This window comes from Uranotaenia lowii, chromosome 3 (genome assembly GCF_029784155.1).
Source record: "Uranotaenia lowii strain MFRU-FL chromosome 3, ASM2978415v1, whole genome shotgun sequence".
NCBI lineage: Eukaryota > Metazoa > Arthropoda > Insecta > Diptera > Culicidae > Uranotaenia > Uranotaenia lowii.
Window position 1 is genome coordinate 212,949,727 of NC_073693.1, and position 19,217 is coordinate 212,968,943.

The window sequence follows — 19,217 nt, forward strand, 5'->3', positions numbered from 1 at the left end:
GTGCAAATTAACGGTAAATGTATTTTAGAAAAATAACGAAAATAAAAATTACAATATTTAAGAAATTTTGAACCATATATATTGTAAAGAATTTCGAATTGGCACCGCTTTTGTCCGGCGGAAAGTTTTAGTTCATCAAATGTCACAAAACAACAGTGGGTTGCGAATTCGCACATGTATTTATGCCATTGCACAGTGGTTTAAAGCTCGAAAAACGTGATCACCGGCTCTCTGAAGGCTTAGATGTCAAAATATTTCAATAGTATGCTCTACAATGTTTCATTATTTTGAAATGCGCATATTTTACTGTTACTTTGTTCCTGATCAATTAACCTTAAAAGGGAGATAATTTTTCGATATTTTTTTTTTATTTTAGTGACTTTATATCTCCGAGAAAGTTTTGGAGTTTTACAATTGTCACAACTCTCTCATATAAAGTGGGCCTCGAAATTTTGCTTAAAATTGTTAAAAACAAAAAGTTTGTGTCTTCTACATAGTTTTTTGAAATTGAATAATCTACAGCTTTTGTGAAAACTTCATGATGATTTTCACCATGGGGTATGGCCCCAAAATGGTGTTTAAATGATAAACTAAAAAAAATCAAGAAAATCAAAATAAAAGAACATTGCAGATCATGTTTTCAGAGTTTTGACCCACTGTGCATTGAGCCGATCACTCCTGAAAACAGCCGAATACCGGAAACACACTAATACTAATACCGCATTCGTTTTCGTTCGGTTTTGCATCGGTGAACTACCGGTAGTGCAATTTTTGCTGTCTTCGTGCTCCCTTTCACGATGAGTGGTGCAGAGATGCCAACGGTTTTTCAGACATGTCTGGAAGATTTTAAAAACAATTTCTGGAAAAGTCTGGATGGCAAACTTTCTAGGTGATGACCCTTTTTTTTGGTCGCCAGATCGCAATATTGCAGTTTAGGGAATAACAACACTTATTACTTCATAAAAATCATACATTTTATACACTATCACTATCGGCGATACTACGTTTAATGCGTTACTTCCTGTTTTACTATCATCTTCGTGGCATTCCTCACTCTTCAACTACTAATTCGAATCATTTCCTGCCTTTTTGCAACGAAAATTGTGAATTTTCATGTCAAAACTCAAAAGTCTGAAAATGTCTGGAAGAAATGACAAAAGTCTGGAAGTTTGGAAACCTAAAAAAAGTCTGCAAAAGTCCAAAAAGTCTGGAAGATTCCAGAAAAATCTGGAAGGTTGGCAACGCTGGAGTGGTGCACCATAATATGTACGGTAGACTAGTTCACTTTTAGGCTTTTTTCGCTGATCACAACGCCACATACAGGGTTTGATCCTTATTCATTTTCAAGCGCTCTGGCCAAATTTGAGCTCATTTGAGTAAGTTTCCAGCGTGCGCTAGGAGTTTTATTGAAAAAAGTCCATTTTTCTGGAAAATTTTCGCAGATGAGTTCTAGCAAGCTGTTGTTAATATAAAATGATGGTTCTATAATGCACGATGATTGGTATGACAAGCATCTGTGAGGACCTGTTTTAGATAATTGACAAAATCAAACCGAAAAAATTTAAAAATTCATAAACTACCAACTTGTACAGAAAATTTACTTACAAGTTGAGAGCTTAAAATCAGCAGTAAATAGAAAAGAATTATTTTCGATATAAACTTTACATAAAAAGATAGCCTTATTTATTACCTTTAATTTGAAGTATTACACTTAATTATCGCAACAGTACGAGCAAAGATATTCAAACATTCATATAACATTCTTTGAATCATAATATTGTTTCCATTCAAGTTTTAACATTATGCGACCTGCAAAACGTGGCATCTGAAATGATTGCCTACTACCAAAGATATTATAGGTATTCTATCAAGATACCCGGCTGAATAGATTTTCGAATAAGTAGTCTGGGACATCGATACGTTTGTTTACGGTGCTGCCACTCAGCGAAAAAGTCTTCAAGCTTTAAACTTGCATACAAGTTTTAAATAAAACGAGCAAGTTTTGTATGCGACCAACAAAACTACGTAAACATTGAAAATTAAACGTTACTTTACCCAAACAAGATTTTTGTGAAGGAAACTTTGGCTGATATTTTTTTTCTTTTTGACTGGTTTGTTGGATTTCTTCCGACTGTCCGTTCGACCAAGGTATCGGTGAACGCTGATTTCATCAATAAGGCCAATTCTGGAGAAAATTTAAATCGTTATTCCTCCGGTAAGTAAAGAACTAAAACTGCTTTTGTGATTTTCTGTTGTCAAAACGAAAACAAATTAAATTTCAGATTTTGCAGAAGGATGTCATTGAATTGCAGCTGTACATACGATGGAGTTGCCAATCAATTCCACAAAATGTTGAAAAATCCACTAAAAAAATCGAGCAATTGTAATGGTTTAATGAAGAATTAAAACATTAAGATCCCGTGGACCTGGACAGACTTTCGCCCCAGATCAAAACCCCCACCCTCCTACCTCCGGGGATTTGCTTGCCAGTACAAGAACCGAATCGGTGCAGTGATTTGGGATTACAGAATCATTAATGTAGGCAATAAAGATGCATTATGATAATAATTTGTAGATTTGTAGATTCCAAATCGTTGCACAGTGGGGATTTTTGATGGAAAAAAGGTACCTATTTCATTTATAACCGCCCAGCACATGGAAAATTCTTGTGAAAAATCATTTTTAATGTAAAAAAATGCGAGGAATCGAATGAACCACACCGCTTTTCGATTAAATCTCTTGAAAAGCCTCATTTCACGATTTCCCCTACGTTTTTCAAGTGTACCGGTATAATTCTCTTTGTAGCAATCCACTTTGCTAAAAAACAATCAAAACAAATATGCTAATTTATGTAAAAATGTTTTCTGAATCGATTGGTGTAGACCAAGTTATCATATATTGACCCAAAAGGCTCATTTTGCTCAATTTCCCCTAGAATTTTCTCCCACAGAAGTCATTTTTCAATTTGTCTGAGAAGTGAAGATGTAGTCGATTTTTAACCGTAAGGAATTGCTGCGGAGAAGTTGGAAAATGGTTATTCTTGAACCATGAATTGACACCAAAACCTCTATTCGGACCAGCCCCAGAAAAACCTTACCTCTTATGAGAATTTTAAATAAAAATTAAATCCCCCTTTTGTGTAAAAAGGGTTTTTAAAAAATGTTGGAATTTCGTGGTTTATTTTATTCGTAATATAATACATGTTATTTCGTAAAATGTTAAACAACAACTCGTTATTTTTCTGGTGCTAGAGCTTCATTTCTTTTCTTTGCCGGTTCGATTAAAAATTGCTCCTACTCCGCGGTAAACATCCCAGCTCGTTCGGAGGAGCGGAAGTTTGTTGGGCTGATTCGTCCGTTGGTATTATACCTTCGTCTCCAATGATGATCCTAGATGTGGTAATGATCAGACTTCAAACACCCAGTCCACGTAAACCGACATTTGCTCTAGCAGCAGCAGTATCTGCAGCAGCAACTGACACCACTAGTACGGTATAACCGACGCAAGACGCAAAACCTCAGCCACAACACCACCGGCTCAGCCCCTACACAGGACGTCGTACCGCCTTGAACCTTTTTTCTGCGCACAAATCGCCTTTAACCACTAATCGAAAATATTTGTTGACAGTACCTAAACAACTGCAAAACGCCGACGCATACTGTTTTGATTCTACGTACTTGATGAATTTTCAAAGGTAAGGTTGAAGCTCTACTCGTCAACTTTACTTTGGCGCTAGTGTTTTGTCCCGAAAATTTCATGGAAGCCGATAGTACCTGCTACTACTCTTTAAGGGGGGGGTAGGGTCTAACGGGTATAAAAAAAAACACCATTTTCACGATTTTTTTCTAGAGCTATCGTTCAAACAAATGTATTCAAATTTTTTGCATTATACAAAGCATTGTTAAAAGAACATTTAGTAATTTTTTCGTAGAAAAATATTGAAAAATGAGCCGGTGACGGAGCATTTTCGAGGATGCCTTTTAGAAAACAGGATTTGCGGTGGACACTGTATCTCAGCACAGAATCATCTGAAATCAAAAAATCAGTGAAAAATATTTTTAATAGATGTTTTTCTAGACCCCAACGTTTTTATTTAACTTAAAAATATTTTTATGAAATTTTTGTGGCTGTTTGAAGTAAAAACTACGATTTTTCACTAAAAAATCCGCCATTTTTCACCTGTAAAATCTCCCCAAAGTAAAAAAAATCAAAAAAGAACAACGTTGGGGTCTGGTATTTTATATGTAGAAAATATGTTCCAAATTTGAAAAGAATCGGATAAGTAGTTTTCAAATGACGATGTCCACGGGCTTTAAAAATGTGCTTTCGAGAAAAACGCGTTTGAAGTTTCTGCTCTTGCTTTCTTGCAGTATTAGATAGGAGGAGATAAAGGCCTATAACTTCTACAGTTTTGCTTCAATTGACTTGAAAATTTGACACAACATTCTTGAAATGTTTTACAATAAGAAAATAAAAAAATAAAAAAATCGATTTTTTGAAAGTGTTAGACCCTACCCCCCCCTTAAAAGCGCGCGCAAGCGGGGAGACTTGTAAAGCTTAGTTCTTTTAGAAATGGGACAGTTACGAATGCCTGTATCTAAAAAACCATTCGTTTGAACGAAATACTTTCTATGAAGAAAATGAAGGTAATGTTATGATCTTTCATGAAAAAATTTGAAAAAAAATATTTACCGTTTTTTGTTAAAGAAATTTCTACTTTATTCTTGGTATCTCCCATTGGCCGGCGCACACTTTTTTCAGTCATGGTATTGATCAGTTTCTCCAACTTATACTTCTTAAAATCTATCTTTTAGGTGGCTTCACCATCCTTCTTCAATTTCTGATACCGTTTGGTCCAATACTCGGTTTGGCCGTACTCTGGAAACTGGAAACTGGAGGCATTTTAGTGGATACAGTTGTTTCGAAATGAACAAATTTGATTATTTTTGACCACATTTATGAACTTTTTTTTTCGGTACCGGTTTTACAGCTTAAGAGTTTTGGAACTATCAAAAAATGGTTGTTTGAGGTTGTATTTCAATGAGTCATCACTAGGCAACACTTTCAGCTTATCGGAGAAAATTGTTTTGAACATTTCAGCGATCTACCCTTTGTTTTTCGTTTATTGAAAATTAAAAATGCTGGTATGAGACTTGACTTCCTTGATGATCCTTAACCGTTGTTGCCGATCATATGCTTCTCTCCAATGCTTGATTTAAACTTTGTGGACATTATTGACAGTGTTTGCATACTTATCCACCACAAAAACTCAGTAATTCCTTGAGTAATCAACGGTTTTGTCAGCTATCAATTTGATAATGACGTATTTTCAAGGAAACTGTGCAAAATTATTTTTTTCTTTTTCTCTTGCATCGTACATATCTCAAAAACGCGTAAATTTTTAATTTTGAAAAAAATAGGTCGAATAGTACTTTTTACAGGCAACAAAATGCTGTCAAAATTTTCAATATCCAATAACTAGTTAACGAGCTATTAGCAATTGAAAGTGTCCCATTTCTAAAAGGACTAAGCTTTACACAAGTAAGTGGGGAGAAAACTTGAATGTAAAATCTTTTATCAAATCAAATTTGTTGCACAGATATTTGAATAACTTTGCTAGCACTGTTGCGATTATTAAGTGTAATACATCAAATTAAAGGTTATAAATAAGGCTATCGTTTAATGTAAAGTTTATATCGAAAATAATTTTTTTCTATTTACTGCTGATTTTAAGCTCTCAACTTGTAAGTAAATTTTCTGTACAAGTTGGTAGTTTATGAATTTTTAAATTTTTTGGTTTGATTTTGTCAATTATCTCAAACAGGCCCTCACAGATGCTTGTCATACCTATCATCGTGCACTATAGAACCATCATTTTATATCAACAACAGCTTGCTAGAACACATCTACGAAAATTTTCCAGAAAAATGGACTTTTTTCAATAAAACTCCTAGCGCACGCTGGAAACTTACTCAAATGAGCTCAAATTTGGCCAAAGTATTTGAAAATGAATGAGGATCAAACCCTGTAAGTGGCGTTGTGATCGGTGAAAAAATTCGAAAAGTGAACTAGTCTAATGTACGGTGATACACTCAGAAAATATTCAGTATTGCTTGTGCCCTCACGAATAATATTGTGAATTTTGACAGTTCGTGCTACCCGAAGTAAACAAATTGTATGGAAGCGAAAACAAATATCAGCTGGTGATGGATTTTCACAGTTTAGGGCCCTATTACATTAGACGAGTTACGAGTCATTTTACTCGTGGGAGCCATTTTTTTTGGTATTACAGTAGTCGAGTCGAGTCGAACTTCAGTCGAGTAGCTCGACTGAGTCGACTGCTTGAATGTTCATGACTCAGCTGTTTCACTCGACAACCGTAATGCGACATTTCGCTCGACTCGACAGTGACTGGAGTCGGGTCGAGTTACTCGTCTCGTCTTATGTAATAGGGCCGTTAATGTTTAGGGTCATTCAGGGGAATATGCATCTGCTAAGGGAAATGACCGATTAAAGTCTGTTTCACATAGAATCTGGTCGCATTTTTTCATTTACTGCAGCGCCCCTAATTGTCACAACGCGAATCTATTGGCAGTGTTTTGATCCGGATGGTTTGTTTACTTAGTGGTGAAAATTTCATCAAGATTGAAGCAGACAGTCAAAAGTTATAGACGATGGAACGCGAAAGGCGAGAGAAAATTCTGCACAGTCACGTAGAGAAACCGACGAGGTCAGGGGTAAAGATCGCGAAATTCGTGAAATATCCAAAATCGATTGTAAATTCGGTGCTGCAACGTTACCGGGAGATCCTTACGGGGGATCGAGCAAAACAAACCAGGCATAAAAGTGGAACATATGACCGGAAGCTGTGAGCTAAGATAATTTGATCAGTTCACAATAATCCTTTAATCTCCTTGCGTGATTTGGCGAAAAAGTTCAAGACGAACCACTGTACAGCTCGACTAATTCGTTTGCGAGAAGGCTTGCGGTCGTATCATGCAAGCAAACACCCCAACAGGACGCTGAAACAAAACCTGGTTGCCAAAACCAGGGCAAGGAAGTTTTACGAGAAAGTGTTGACCAAGTACAACGGATGCATTTTGATGGACGACGAAACTTACGTCAAAATGGATTTTGGAAAAATACCCGGTAACAAATTTTACCTTGCGAAGCGTAAAGGGAATGTTGCGGGTAGATTCAAGTTTGTTTTCGCAGATCTTCTCAATCGATGTATTAAAAATATTGTCTTATAAATTTTTCTTTGCTTCTTAAAATTTACTTCGATATATAGAAAAAAAACCCAATTGTGGAATTTTTAACAACTTATTAACAGAAGAGTGGTGCGAGTTAGCTTCATGGGGCGTTATATCACCGAAATGGTTATAAATATGTTCTTTTGCCCTAGGCGGGGTTTTGCAACATCACTCACGAACAATTTTGTATTTATTTTTATTTTCAATGCCACCAAAAGAATACAAACTTGGCAACATCGTAGCAGCTTAAAACAGTGAATCAAAAATCGCCTAAAGGCCGCCATAGGTTACACAAATGGCGTGTGAAAACTCGATGCTTCCACGATTCTAAGCTCGCCTGCATACGATACAAAAAAATCGCGCGAACACAAACGATTGCTGGCGAAAACAGCAACTAAATTTAATAAAAAACACTTCCACCCCAGCTTGGGCTGAGTAAACGGCCTGAAATTTGTACAGGCAGCACCAGAAACCATGCCACAGAGGGTGTTTTGCACAAAAATTTCGATCCCGAACGATTTTACTCACACGGACTGCACGCTCATGCAAGCAGTGCCATACACAATATTTTGCGCACGATTTGACCCCCGTATTGTGTTTATTTTTACGGTGGGCAGCTTTTTTACCTTACAGAAATGAAGTCGAAGATGAACTGGTCAAAAAGTAATTTTTATCTCGATTTTTGTTGAGTAATTTTTTGGTTTAGACAAAATATGCCCGGATATTTCCCGGATTTTTAATCGTCAATTAAGAAATTAAATGCCCGGATTTTGCCAGGTTTAAAAAAAAAATCCCGGATTGTCCGGCCCGGATACGTGCTGAAAAAATTCTGGCAACCTTCAGCTGCAACCGCTAAACGTCGAATTACGCAAATTTGTAATTCGTATAGAATTGTATAGAATAAGTAAACTTATGGTGTATTCTCGTTATGATCAACATGTGACAGTGTCAAAATGGCAAAATACTGTATGACAAATTTCAACCATATAACAGAATTTAACCATGTGACATAATCTTATCATGAGACATAATCTGAGCATGCATTATAATCAATTCATGTGACATCATCGGACGATGCAACATAATCAGACCATATAACATAATCCAACCATGTGACATAACTCGACAATACGATATAATCAGACCATGTGACATAATCGGACAATGTTACATAATCCGATCATACAACATAATCCGACCATGTGACATAATCAAACTTTGTGACACAAACCATGCAACATTATCAGACCATGGGCAAAATCTGACCCAGCAAAATAATTCAACCATGTGACATAATCGGACATGTGACATGATTCAACTATGTGCCGAATCCGATTATACAACATAATACCATGTGACATAGTCCGTTCACGCAACATAATCTAACCATGCAACATAATCGACCATGTGACATAATCCGATCAGGCAACACAATCGACCATGTAACATAATCGGACCCTGTAACATTTGTATTTGTATTTGTATTTGGACTAGAAATTTCATCTGACAGTATTGTCTACATGAATAGAAAACGAGAAGAAGAATCTAACTAAACTTTACATAGTGAAACTTGCTAACTGATTACTATTCCTAACTTTAGTCCTAAAAACATCAGTTGAAATATGAAAATCATACAGGTCGTAAAAATGATTGAACACTTTAAACATAGCTCGAAGTGGTTCCTGCTGTCCGTAGTTGGTTCGCTTTAAATCAATGCGCAGAAATTCCCTCCCTCTTAGGATCCGTGGTCTGATGTTGATGTTGATGTGATGTAACAATCCGGGACAGTCAATTTCGTAGTCAATGAGTTTTTTAATGAAGACAGCTCGTGCAATTATGCGCCTTTCGAAGAGCGTTTCCATTCCGATCAATAAACATCGGTGTAGCTATGATACTGGCGTAATGCTAATGGAAAGTCATTTTCTCGTCAAGGATAACGCCAAGGTTCTTGAAAGATGAAACCCTCTCCAACGGAGTATTCGTAATTTTATAAGTCCATGCAATAGGATTAGATTTACGAGTAAAGGAGATGACGGTGCACTTCGGGATACTTGTTTGAACACCATTTGGCGAACAAATCAATGTATTCTTGTAGTCTTAAACAGTCAGCTTCATTTTTTACCAGATGAAATAGTTTCAGGTCGTCCGCGTAACCTAATCGGCATTTGGCAGGAAGCATTAACAATACATCGTTGAAAAAAAGTAAAAAAAGAAGAGGGCCAAGATTGCTGCCTTGTAGCACGCCTGACTCATTGAGGAATGCAGAAGATGTTTGGGTTCCTAGTTTTAAAGACAGTTGTCTGTTTTTCAGATATGATGCCATCCACAAAACAAACGTATCCGAATAGCCCAATCTGTTCAGCTTGGCAAGGAGCAGGTGGTGGCTGACACGGTCGAAAGCAGCTTTGAGATCCATGTAAATAGTATCTATTTTGAATCCTTTGTCAAAAGATTTGAGGCAGTATGAGGTAGACTGGGTCAGATTTGTGCTAATTGACCTACCTGAAAAAAATCCGTGTTGGTCGCGGGAGAGATAAGCCTTGGCCTCGCGCATAATGGTTTTGGACATCAAGATTTCAAACAGTTTTGACCCAACACAGAGAGATGTGATTCCTCTGTAATTGAGAAGTAACATAAGTATCGTTCATCGTATCGCTGTTTGCTTGAAAACCTCCTCCTAAACAAGTGGTCGGAAAATAAGAAAAACTCACCTGTTGCTGTCCAAATCGCCCGCATCCTGTCTAGTGCTGGAAACTGTGGCCCCTCATTCCACCGGAGACCCCGTACAGGACCCATCCAAGGCAAAACACCGGATTTTTGGTGCAGTATAACGGAGAACAATTTCTTTTTCCGTCTCTTCTTTTATCATATTATCGTAAACAATCGAACATCGCGCGCCGACGGAGTACTCACTGCTCACTGTTCGCTTTCGATCGTTCCCGGTAACTGACACAGCTATTCCCGGTAGCAGATTAATCGACTGTTTTGATTCTGTGAATTCTACACTGCTGGTCAAAAGTTTTTCTACCGAGTTCGAAAAAATCGAGAATGGATGACGAAAAAAATATTTTTTGTTTTATCTGCGAAAATGTAGTTCAGGATACAACAAAAGTGATTGAGTGCGTGCACTGTCACAGGGCAGTCCATTTTCGGTGCAAAAAGATTTTTGGTAACAGTATATCTAAAACCAAGAGGAATCCGTTCTTCTGCTCACCGGAATGTATCGACATGTTTACCCGCGTTAATCAAGCCGTCAATCGTTCTGATTCTGTGAGCGATGACATCCGGAAGTTGACGGAATATGTTCGTGCGATAAAAGAGGATCAGTCATCTGTTCGCAGTGAGGTCCGAGATGAGCTTCTGAAAACCCGTGCTGTCGTAGATAATTTGGTTGAAACTAATAAGAATGTTACTTTGATTTATCGGCCTAGCGGTGCAAAGTGATGTCCTTTTTAGTAGGGACATCTAAAGATTATGAAATTTTTTTTATACAGATGGATAGAAGGTTAGAAGAAATGAAAGATGGTGAAAATGAGCGGGTAGAATTTGTCTAGAAGCATTACCATCACATACCAAATTTTTGTTCCTCACGAGCCTACTACCATGAAGTGGTAGATACAGATAGAGTTGCATCTACCACCACACATTAGTAGTCACTATCAGACTATCGACCGTACCGTTTCGCATGCAAACCCCGCATGTAACGAATGCGAAGATAACAAACTGAGAAGACTTAAACATCGATAGATGCGTTTCTGAGTTAAAGGGAGCTTATCTGAGCGATCACATACCATCTTTTTGTTCGTCCGCACTACAAGTTCTCGCTTGTGGGGCGGACCACGCTAAGCCTACTAATGTGTGGTGGTAGATGCAACTCTATCTGTATCTACCACTTCATGGTAGTAGGCTCGTGAGGAACAAAAATTTGGTATGTGATGGTAATGCTTCTAGACAAATTCTACCCGCTCATTTTCACCATCTTTCATTTCTTCTAACCTTCTATCCATCTGTATAAAAATTTCATAATCTTTAGATGTCCCTACTAAAAAGGACATCACTTTTCACCGCTAGGCCGATAAATCAAAGTAACAAACTAAAATTACGGTGGTTAATCTCTTCATAAAACTAATAAGAATATTGAGGAATCCCAGGAATTTTTATCAAGCAAGTTTGAGGAACTGAGAGGTAACTTTAAATCAATCGGTAAGGCTATCAGGGATATGCAGATAGATAACGAAAAGTTGAAAAACACTGTAAGCGTCTGGCAACAAAAACATTACGATTTATCGAATAAAGTAGATCGACTAGAAATGGAATTAGACAGGGCGAACAGAACTTCACTGGAAAAAAATGCAGTTGTGCTTGGTCTTCCGTCCACCGCAAATGAGAATATTTTGGATACCGTTAATAAATTGGCCGATGCCATAGGTTGTCCCCTGAAGGAGGGTGACGTTACTGAGGCAAGACGGCTGGTAAGCAGAAATCCTTCGACCAGAACCACACCACTTCTTATTTGTTTTGAAAGCGTTTCCACAAAGGAGCTACTCTTCCAGAAAAAGCGTGAATATGGAGTCTTGAAAGCTGCGCAGGTTGATGATGCTTTCGCAGGATCATCTAACAAAGTGTCAATTCGAGATGATTTGACCAATCTTGGGAAAGAACTACTTGCAGAAACCAAGAATTTGCAGCAGGAACTCGGATTAAAATATGTGTGGCCAGGTCGGGATGGGAAAATTCTCTTCAAACGTCATGAAGCGGGTAAAATCGAACAGATTGGAAACAGAAACGACATCCGCAACCTAGCAAAGTCTTCGCAAAAACGTGCTTTAAATCATTCTTTTGATATGGAAACGTCGAACACCACCATGCCGGAAATGTCATCGCCGAAACGTGTTAATACTGGAGCTGGAAGAATGTAATGATTATGATTAAAGCCGTATAGTTAATACGTAGATTTTAAGAAAATGGATAATAAAAATCAAAATATATTGTACGATTTATTGGATTCTTTACATAAAAATAACCGGAACAAAAATAATCAGCACTTTTTAAGAGCCTTTCAACTAAACATCAGAGGCCTGAATGATCCGAACAAATTAGACTTCATTAAAATATTCCTCGAAAAATTCCCAGCATCTGTTGATATCTTGGTGATAGGTGAAACCTGGCTGAAAGAGGAAAGGAAACACTTTGCTTGTATAAAAGGTTATCGTTGCTTCGTTTCGTGTCGTCCTGAATCTAGTAGCGGTGGCCTTGCTGTTCTTGTTAAAGAATCACTTGTAGTCTCGGAAATCGAAAACACACACATTGAAGGTTTCCATTTTATCCACCTGCGTCTTGAGCCGGAATGTTCGCCTATTGATATCTGTGCCATTTATCGACCGCCCTCTCAAAATTCACAGTTGTTTTTCGATAAACTTGACTTTGTACTTGCATCGCTGAAGCCTAGCTCTCGATTATTAATGCTTGGCGACATCAACATCCCAATCAATCACGAAACCTGCCCTATTGTCCAACGATATACAGATCTCCTGAGATGTTACGGATGTAGAGTGACCAACACGCATATAACTCGCCCAGCTAGTAGCAACATACTTGATCATGTTGTATGTTCGGACTCAATAGCTGATCAGGTTCTGAATGAGACACTCCCACTCGACATCAGTGATCATAGCGTGGTGTTGACAACGATTAATTTGAAAAAAAACATAATGCACAGAAAACTAGAAAAAATAATTACTCAACACGATCAAATAAATGCCGCATTTCGAATAGAATTTGAAAATATACAAGCGTCCACCGTTGATCAGAGACGTTTTCAACGACGCTGTTCGAAAAGGAGAATTTCCAGAATTCCTTAAAATTGCACGCGTCGTTCCAATCTACAAAGCAGGAAAAAAATCGATCTGTAGTAACTATCGCCCTATATCGATCTTGTCGGTCTTCAGTAAAATCTTAGAGCAGCTCTTAGCAGCTAGGGTTTCGCAGTTCCTCAAACAGTACAATCTATTATACAACTACCAATACGGCTTCCGAGAAGGTTCAAGTACTCTTACAGCTGCAACCGAACTAGTTAACGATATTCACAACGCCCTTGACAACCGCAAACTCATGGGAGTTTTGTTCCTGGATTTAAAGAAGGCCTTCGACACGATCGATCACACAATACTGCTTAAAAAACTGGATGCGCTTGGAATCAGGGGTACAGCGAATTCTCTATTTGCCAGCTATCTTGCAGATAGGAAACAGTTTGTACGAATTAACCAAACTACAAGCGATTTAGGACACCTGCCTGTTGGAGTTCCTCAAGGTAGTAATTTGGGTCCCCTTCTGTTCATCTTGTATGTAAACGACTTGAACAAACTTCGTTTACACGGAAAACCCAGACTATTTGCCGATGATACCTCGTTGTCATATGAACACTCTGACGCAAGCGTAATAATATCCCAAATGTCGAAAGATCTGGATACACTTCAAAGTTACTTCGATGCAAACCTTTTGTCGTTAAACCTTGAAAAGACCAAATATGTCATTTTTAAATCAACTAACCGGCATCTCGACTTTTCCTATCAACTACAAGTTGGTCAAACAGTGATTGAGAAAGTCAAAAGTTTTAAGTATCTTGGGCTGACCTTCGACGAGCTTATCAAATGGGATACCCATATAGGCCGTTTGAGGAAAGAGCTTAGTGCTATACACAGCATAATGAGGAAGATATCCAGGTTAATTCCCACCAAAAACCTCATAAGTATGTACCATGCATTTGTACAATCGAAATTGCAATATATGGTCTCCATCTGGGGAGCTGCTAGGAAAAGCGTCATAAAACCACTACAGGCCATACAAAACCGATGTCTCAAAGCAGTTTATAAAAAACCCAAACTTTTCTCAACGCAAACCCTGTTCCAAGAAGCCTCGGAGTCAATCCTACCGATAGCCGCACTCAGGGAACTTCAGAGTGTCGTTCGGATCCACAGCATGCTGCACAACCCGCTTTTTCACCATAACCAACAAGTTCAACATCAAAACCATAGGTTTCCCACACGATCAAGAGAAAATCTACTGCAAAGAAGGGCTAACACCGAAAATATGAAAAGGTCCCCAGAATATTTCGGGAAAACTAAATACAACAGTTTACCAGTAAACTTGAAACTCATAAGTAACAGAACCAGTTTCAAACGCAAAGTTAAAGTCCACCTTAAGACCCATGTAGCCAACTTTCTAACGTAAAACGAGGGCAAACCAGATCGATGAACCAGCAGTAGATTAGTCCAACAGAGCCTCCTTAACAGAGATTATTCTCACTGGAGGCTCGGAAAATTCATAGTTCCTCACTTGAAATGTAACTGCCACTAACTGCCGCCATACAATATTTTTTCTCCCTCTCCGCCAGCCACTACCGCCACCCACCACCGCCACAAACCGCCACCCACCACCGCCACAAGCCGCCAACCACCACCACCACCATTCAAACAACAAATCAAATAACAGAATTGTGATGAAAAGAAATAAAGCTTAGTTCTTTTAGAAATGGGACAGTTACGAATGCCTGTATCTCAAAAACTATTCGTTTGAACGAAATAGTTTCTATGAAGAAAATGAAGGTAATGTTATGATCTTTCATGAAAAAATTTGAAAAAAAATATTTACTGTTTTTTGTTAAGGAAATTTCTACTTTATTTTTGGTATCTCCCATTGGCCGGCGCACACTTTTCTCAGTCATGGTATTGATCAGTTTCTTCAACTTATACTTCGTAAAATCTATATTTTAGGTGGCTTCACCTTCCTTCTTCAATTTCTGATACTTTTCGGTCCAATACTTCTCTTTTAAAAGAAACTGGAAGCATTTCAGTGAATATACAGTTGTTTCGAAATGAACAAATTTGATTATTTTTGATCACATTTTTTAACGTTTTTTTTTTGTACCGGTTTAACAGCTTAAGAGCTTTGGAACTATCAAAAAATGGTTGTTTGAGGTTGGGTTTCAATGAGTCATCACTAGGCAACACTTTCAGCTTATCGGAGAAAATTGTTTTGGACATTTCAGCGATCTACCCTTAGTTTTTCGTTTATTGAAAATTAAAAAGGCTGGTATGAGACTTGACTTCCTTGATGACCCTTAACCGTTGTTGCCGATCATGTGCTTCACTCCAATACTTGATTTGAACTTTGTGGACATTATTGACAGTGTTTGCATACTTATCCACCACAAAAACTCAGTAATTCTTTGAATAATCAACGGTTTTGTCAGCTATCAATTTGATAATGACGAATTTTAAAGGAAACTGTGCAAAATTATTTTTTTCTTTTTCTCTTGCATCGTACATATCTCAAAAACGAGTAAATTTTAAATTTTGAAAAAAATAGGTCGAATAGTACTTTTTACAGGCAACAAAATGCTGTCAAAATTTTTAATATCCAATAACTAGTTAACGAGCTATTAGCAAATGAAAGTGTCCCATTTCTAAAAGAACTAAGCTTTAGTGTAAAATTTCAATCAAATTAGAAAAAATGGAAAAAATATGAATAAAAGTGAGGAGGTTTTATGCCTTCGGGAGAATGGTCTTAAAAGGTGACCAACTCCCGGGGGCTTTTCCCTGCTCAATTAAAAAAAAAAAATAAAAAAAAAAAAATTTTGAACATTCTGTTTGTTACCTTTCTTGTGAACAGGAAACATAGTTGGTTTTTTCCATCTTGCTGGAAACGTGGATGAGATTGGTTTATAATCGACATCAGGGGCGTGCGTAGATGTTGAGCACAGTTTTTATAAACTGTGGCTGGTATTCCACATAACCATAATCCGATCATGAACATAATCCGATCATGCAACATAATCGTACCATGTGACATAATCAGACCATGCAACATAATCGGACCATGTTACATAATCCGAACATGCAATATAATTCGACTATGTGACATAATCTGACCATGTGATCAGACAATGCAACATAATCTGACATTTTTTATTTTGGCTTGGTGATGACGTCATAATCCTTTAGATGTGATGTCCGTTAAAGAGGCTATTTTCGTAACGCAAAATTCGTTCGCAAATTTCAATTTGCCCTCCGTTGTGTTGCTGTAAGACGTTATTCTACGGCAAACATAATTTTTGTCACTTTTACAAACGAAATTTTTGATTTGCGCTTGATAAAACTTCTAATATTCCCTAGCTTCATGGAATCAATCATCTTCAATTCATGAAAAGTGAAAATAAGAATGAATTAGCTCACTGATAGATCCTCTAGAACTCCTTAAACGATTTACCATATAAACTTTTGTCGAATAGTTGATTTAAAGCTGTTATTGAGTTTCCCACTGGGACTTTCCCGAATTTTTCGCGATCCTGCCAAAAACCACTTGACAGAACAGGTAAAGTTTCATTTTTTTCGGAAACACTCCTTATTCAAACAATAATAGAGCAATCGGTTAACTGTAATGGAATTAACTCATCATTCGATTGACATTAGTGACATTTTTGTCGAAATTTTTGATTTATTGGATAAATAACAGGTTATCGGTCAAGTTTTTCGAAATTCTGGAGAAATTACAGGTATATATGTACATATGACAAATCGATGATAAGTTTAACAGTTTGTTCAGTAGATATTTGTAGTTTTTTTTTATGGAAACTGGTAGCTCCAGATTGATAGAAAATTATAAACAGTTGATATGTAACGTTGACGCCTGTTAATAAGTGAATTTAAAAGTTCGGTGTGATTTTATCTAATAAAATAAGCCTTGATGATTTTTTAAAAGAAAAATAACGAAATTATGCAATTAATGAATCTGTTATTTAATGTAATAAATTAAGGATGAATGGGTTATCATGTTCACGAGAGGTTTTATCCTGTTTTGGATGAAGTTTAAAAAAATTAAAAACATAATCTCACTCACCATTCAATGCTCCGATACCCTTTGGCGCAGCAGTGCAAACTCTTGAACTGCCCCAGCACTCCGTACTCCTTCTCAGGAACCTCCTTGGTGAACTGCATATGATCGGTCATCAGCGAATAGTTGAACCGATTTTCACTGCAGTGATTTTCCCCATTGGTGGGCCTCGGCAGCAAGACCATCACCATTAACGTTGACAGCAGCAGACAGAAGCTGGTCAGCCTCCTCACCACCGCAGTCAGTTCAAGTGACAACATGATGATTGATTTATTAGACGTTCTTGACGACACCACCACGGTTTGGTTCCGTTGATGAGTTGTTGATGCCGCCTTACAACACGAACACCGTTTTGGTTTACCTTCACTTGACCGCAAAGCCGGTGTCCCGAAATTGAGGCTTATGCTGCGACAGCACTCTAGTTACAACAACGATATGTTAATGACATAAATATAAACCCGGGCACAAACCGCCGATGAGCGGCAAATGACTAAGGGAATTCCGCGGAACAAACGGACACCAACGTTGACACTAATATGCTTATTAATTAATCAAACAAACAATTTCACTGTAGTACTCGGTACTGGATCGCCCGGTGAAGGTAAAATCTTCACACGTTTACAATGGGATTATTCTTTGAAGGCGGTGTTCTTCGAGAGCTGTGTGGTTTTGTCACCTAATCGGTGGTTTCGTTTTGTGCTTTCGTTCGCAGTTATCGTTTGACGACGACGCACTGCACTGTTTTGTCGGTTTTATGTCGTGCGCTTTCGGACGACGACGGCGACGAGACGATTTCACTTCCGTTCCGCTGGGTCGATTAGCGGCCACACACAAAGGCCGTCAACGAATATAGGTATCTATACACGGTTGACGGTCGCCAAACGAAAATAAACCCCTTTGCACCGGATAGATGGCGACACAGAATGTACCCGAGTTCCAGGTACTGACTAACGAACGGGGAATCGTGTCGTCTTCGTTACGGTAGCGATCCTCGGAAACTGCGCGCCAATTTCGAAACCTGCAACTTTGTACCCTCGGACTCGGACAGTACTTTCCACTCCGTCCGGTAAGCGTTACTTAGTTCAACAACTAGAATTGCAAGCGGTGAGCAAGCGTTTTTCAATTTTCCTGGTAATTTAAACTAACACAGATACTGTTCCGAGACGATTTAATTATAAGAACGTCAGAACACGAAAAAAAACTAGTTCAGCATATACAACACCGACTGGGGCCCTGGACCAATAAACGAACGAGAGGGCTGCACTTTACACTGATGTTTAATTTTTTCTTCGTTTCAACAACTAGCAATTAAAAAATAATATCATTTATTCTCATACACCCGACCTCGGGACCGCTCATAAACATTCCATTTGAGTTCGCTCTCTGCTGTTGGCTCTGCTGCGCCTGGCCAACCCTTTCCCGGAACTACTTTTACGACAATTTCGGTACTGTGGCTTTCGTTTGCTGAAGCTCTTTACCGACAGCAACGAGTCCGACGCAATCTAGCGGTAATAAAGCTTATTCCGGGGAATCCGTTGAAGCGTTTCCCATGGGCGGTAGCTCGAATTCGTCAAAAACACCGAGATTCGCCAAGCCTTTTAATCAAACGACGACGACGGTTCCTCCACTACTGGGAAAGTGCCAAAGATCAATCTCACCGTTTTCGGGGCGGAAGCAACCTTCTGACCGGAATCCCACGTGCCTTTCGAGCTGTTAGAGCTATGAGCAATGTTTCAGTTTTTCCCCCGGTCGACGAGGCGATGGATTCGCAGATTCAATTAAATCGTTACCTCGGCTACACCGGACAGATGGATAACTAACTCAAGCGCGCCTCGCCTTACCTTGTCGGTAGCCAGAGGAGTGTTATTTTTTCGAAATTTCCCAAGAACAACACTGATGTCGCCCCTGGACAGAACGATGATGACGAAAGGTGAGCTATACCCAGTTGCAGTAAGCAGCCGAAGCAACAGCTAGTCGCCGCCGTAGGTATTATGACAATATTTTCCGAGAAAATTCGCCAAGGTTTGTCGTTTTAATTAGTTGCGCTCCCCTGAAACGAGAGATTGGAAAGAG

General features: G+C 38.4%; 2 protein-coding genes across 2 annotated transcripts in view; one reads left to right on the plus strand and one right to left on the minus strand.

Annotated features, from left to right (window-relative positions):
* Positions 1 to 19,217, minus strand: part of LOC129751907 (fibroblast growth factor receptor 3-like) — a 159,222-nt gene that overhangs the window by 108,853 nt on the left and 31,152 nt on the right. The window contains exon 2 of the mRNA XM_055747677.1: positions 17,151 to 19,194. Within this exon, the coding sequence (XP_055603652.1) occupies positions 17,151 to 17,404 (254 nt within the window). The 5' untranslated portion in view covers positions 17,405 to 19,194. The remainder of the gene's footprint in view (positions 1 to 17,150; positions 19,195 to 19,217) is intronic.
* The window catches only part of LOC129751905 (acetylcholinesterase), a 417,996-nt gene that overhangs the window by 99,269 nt on the left and 299,510 nt on the right, over positions 1 to 19,217 (plus strand). The gene's annotated exons all lie outside the window — the stretch shown is intronic.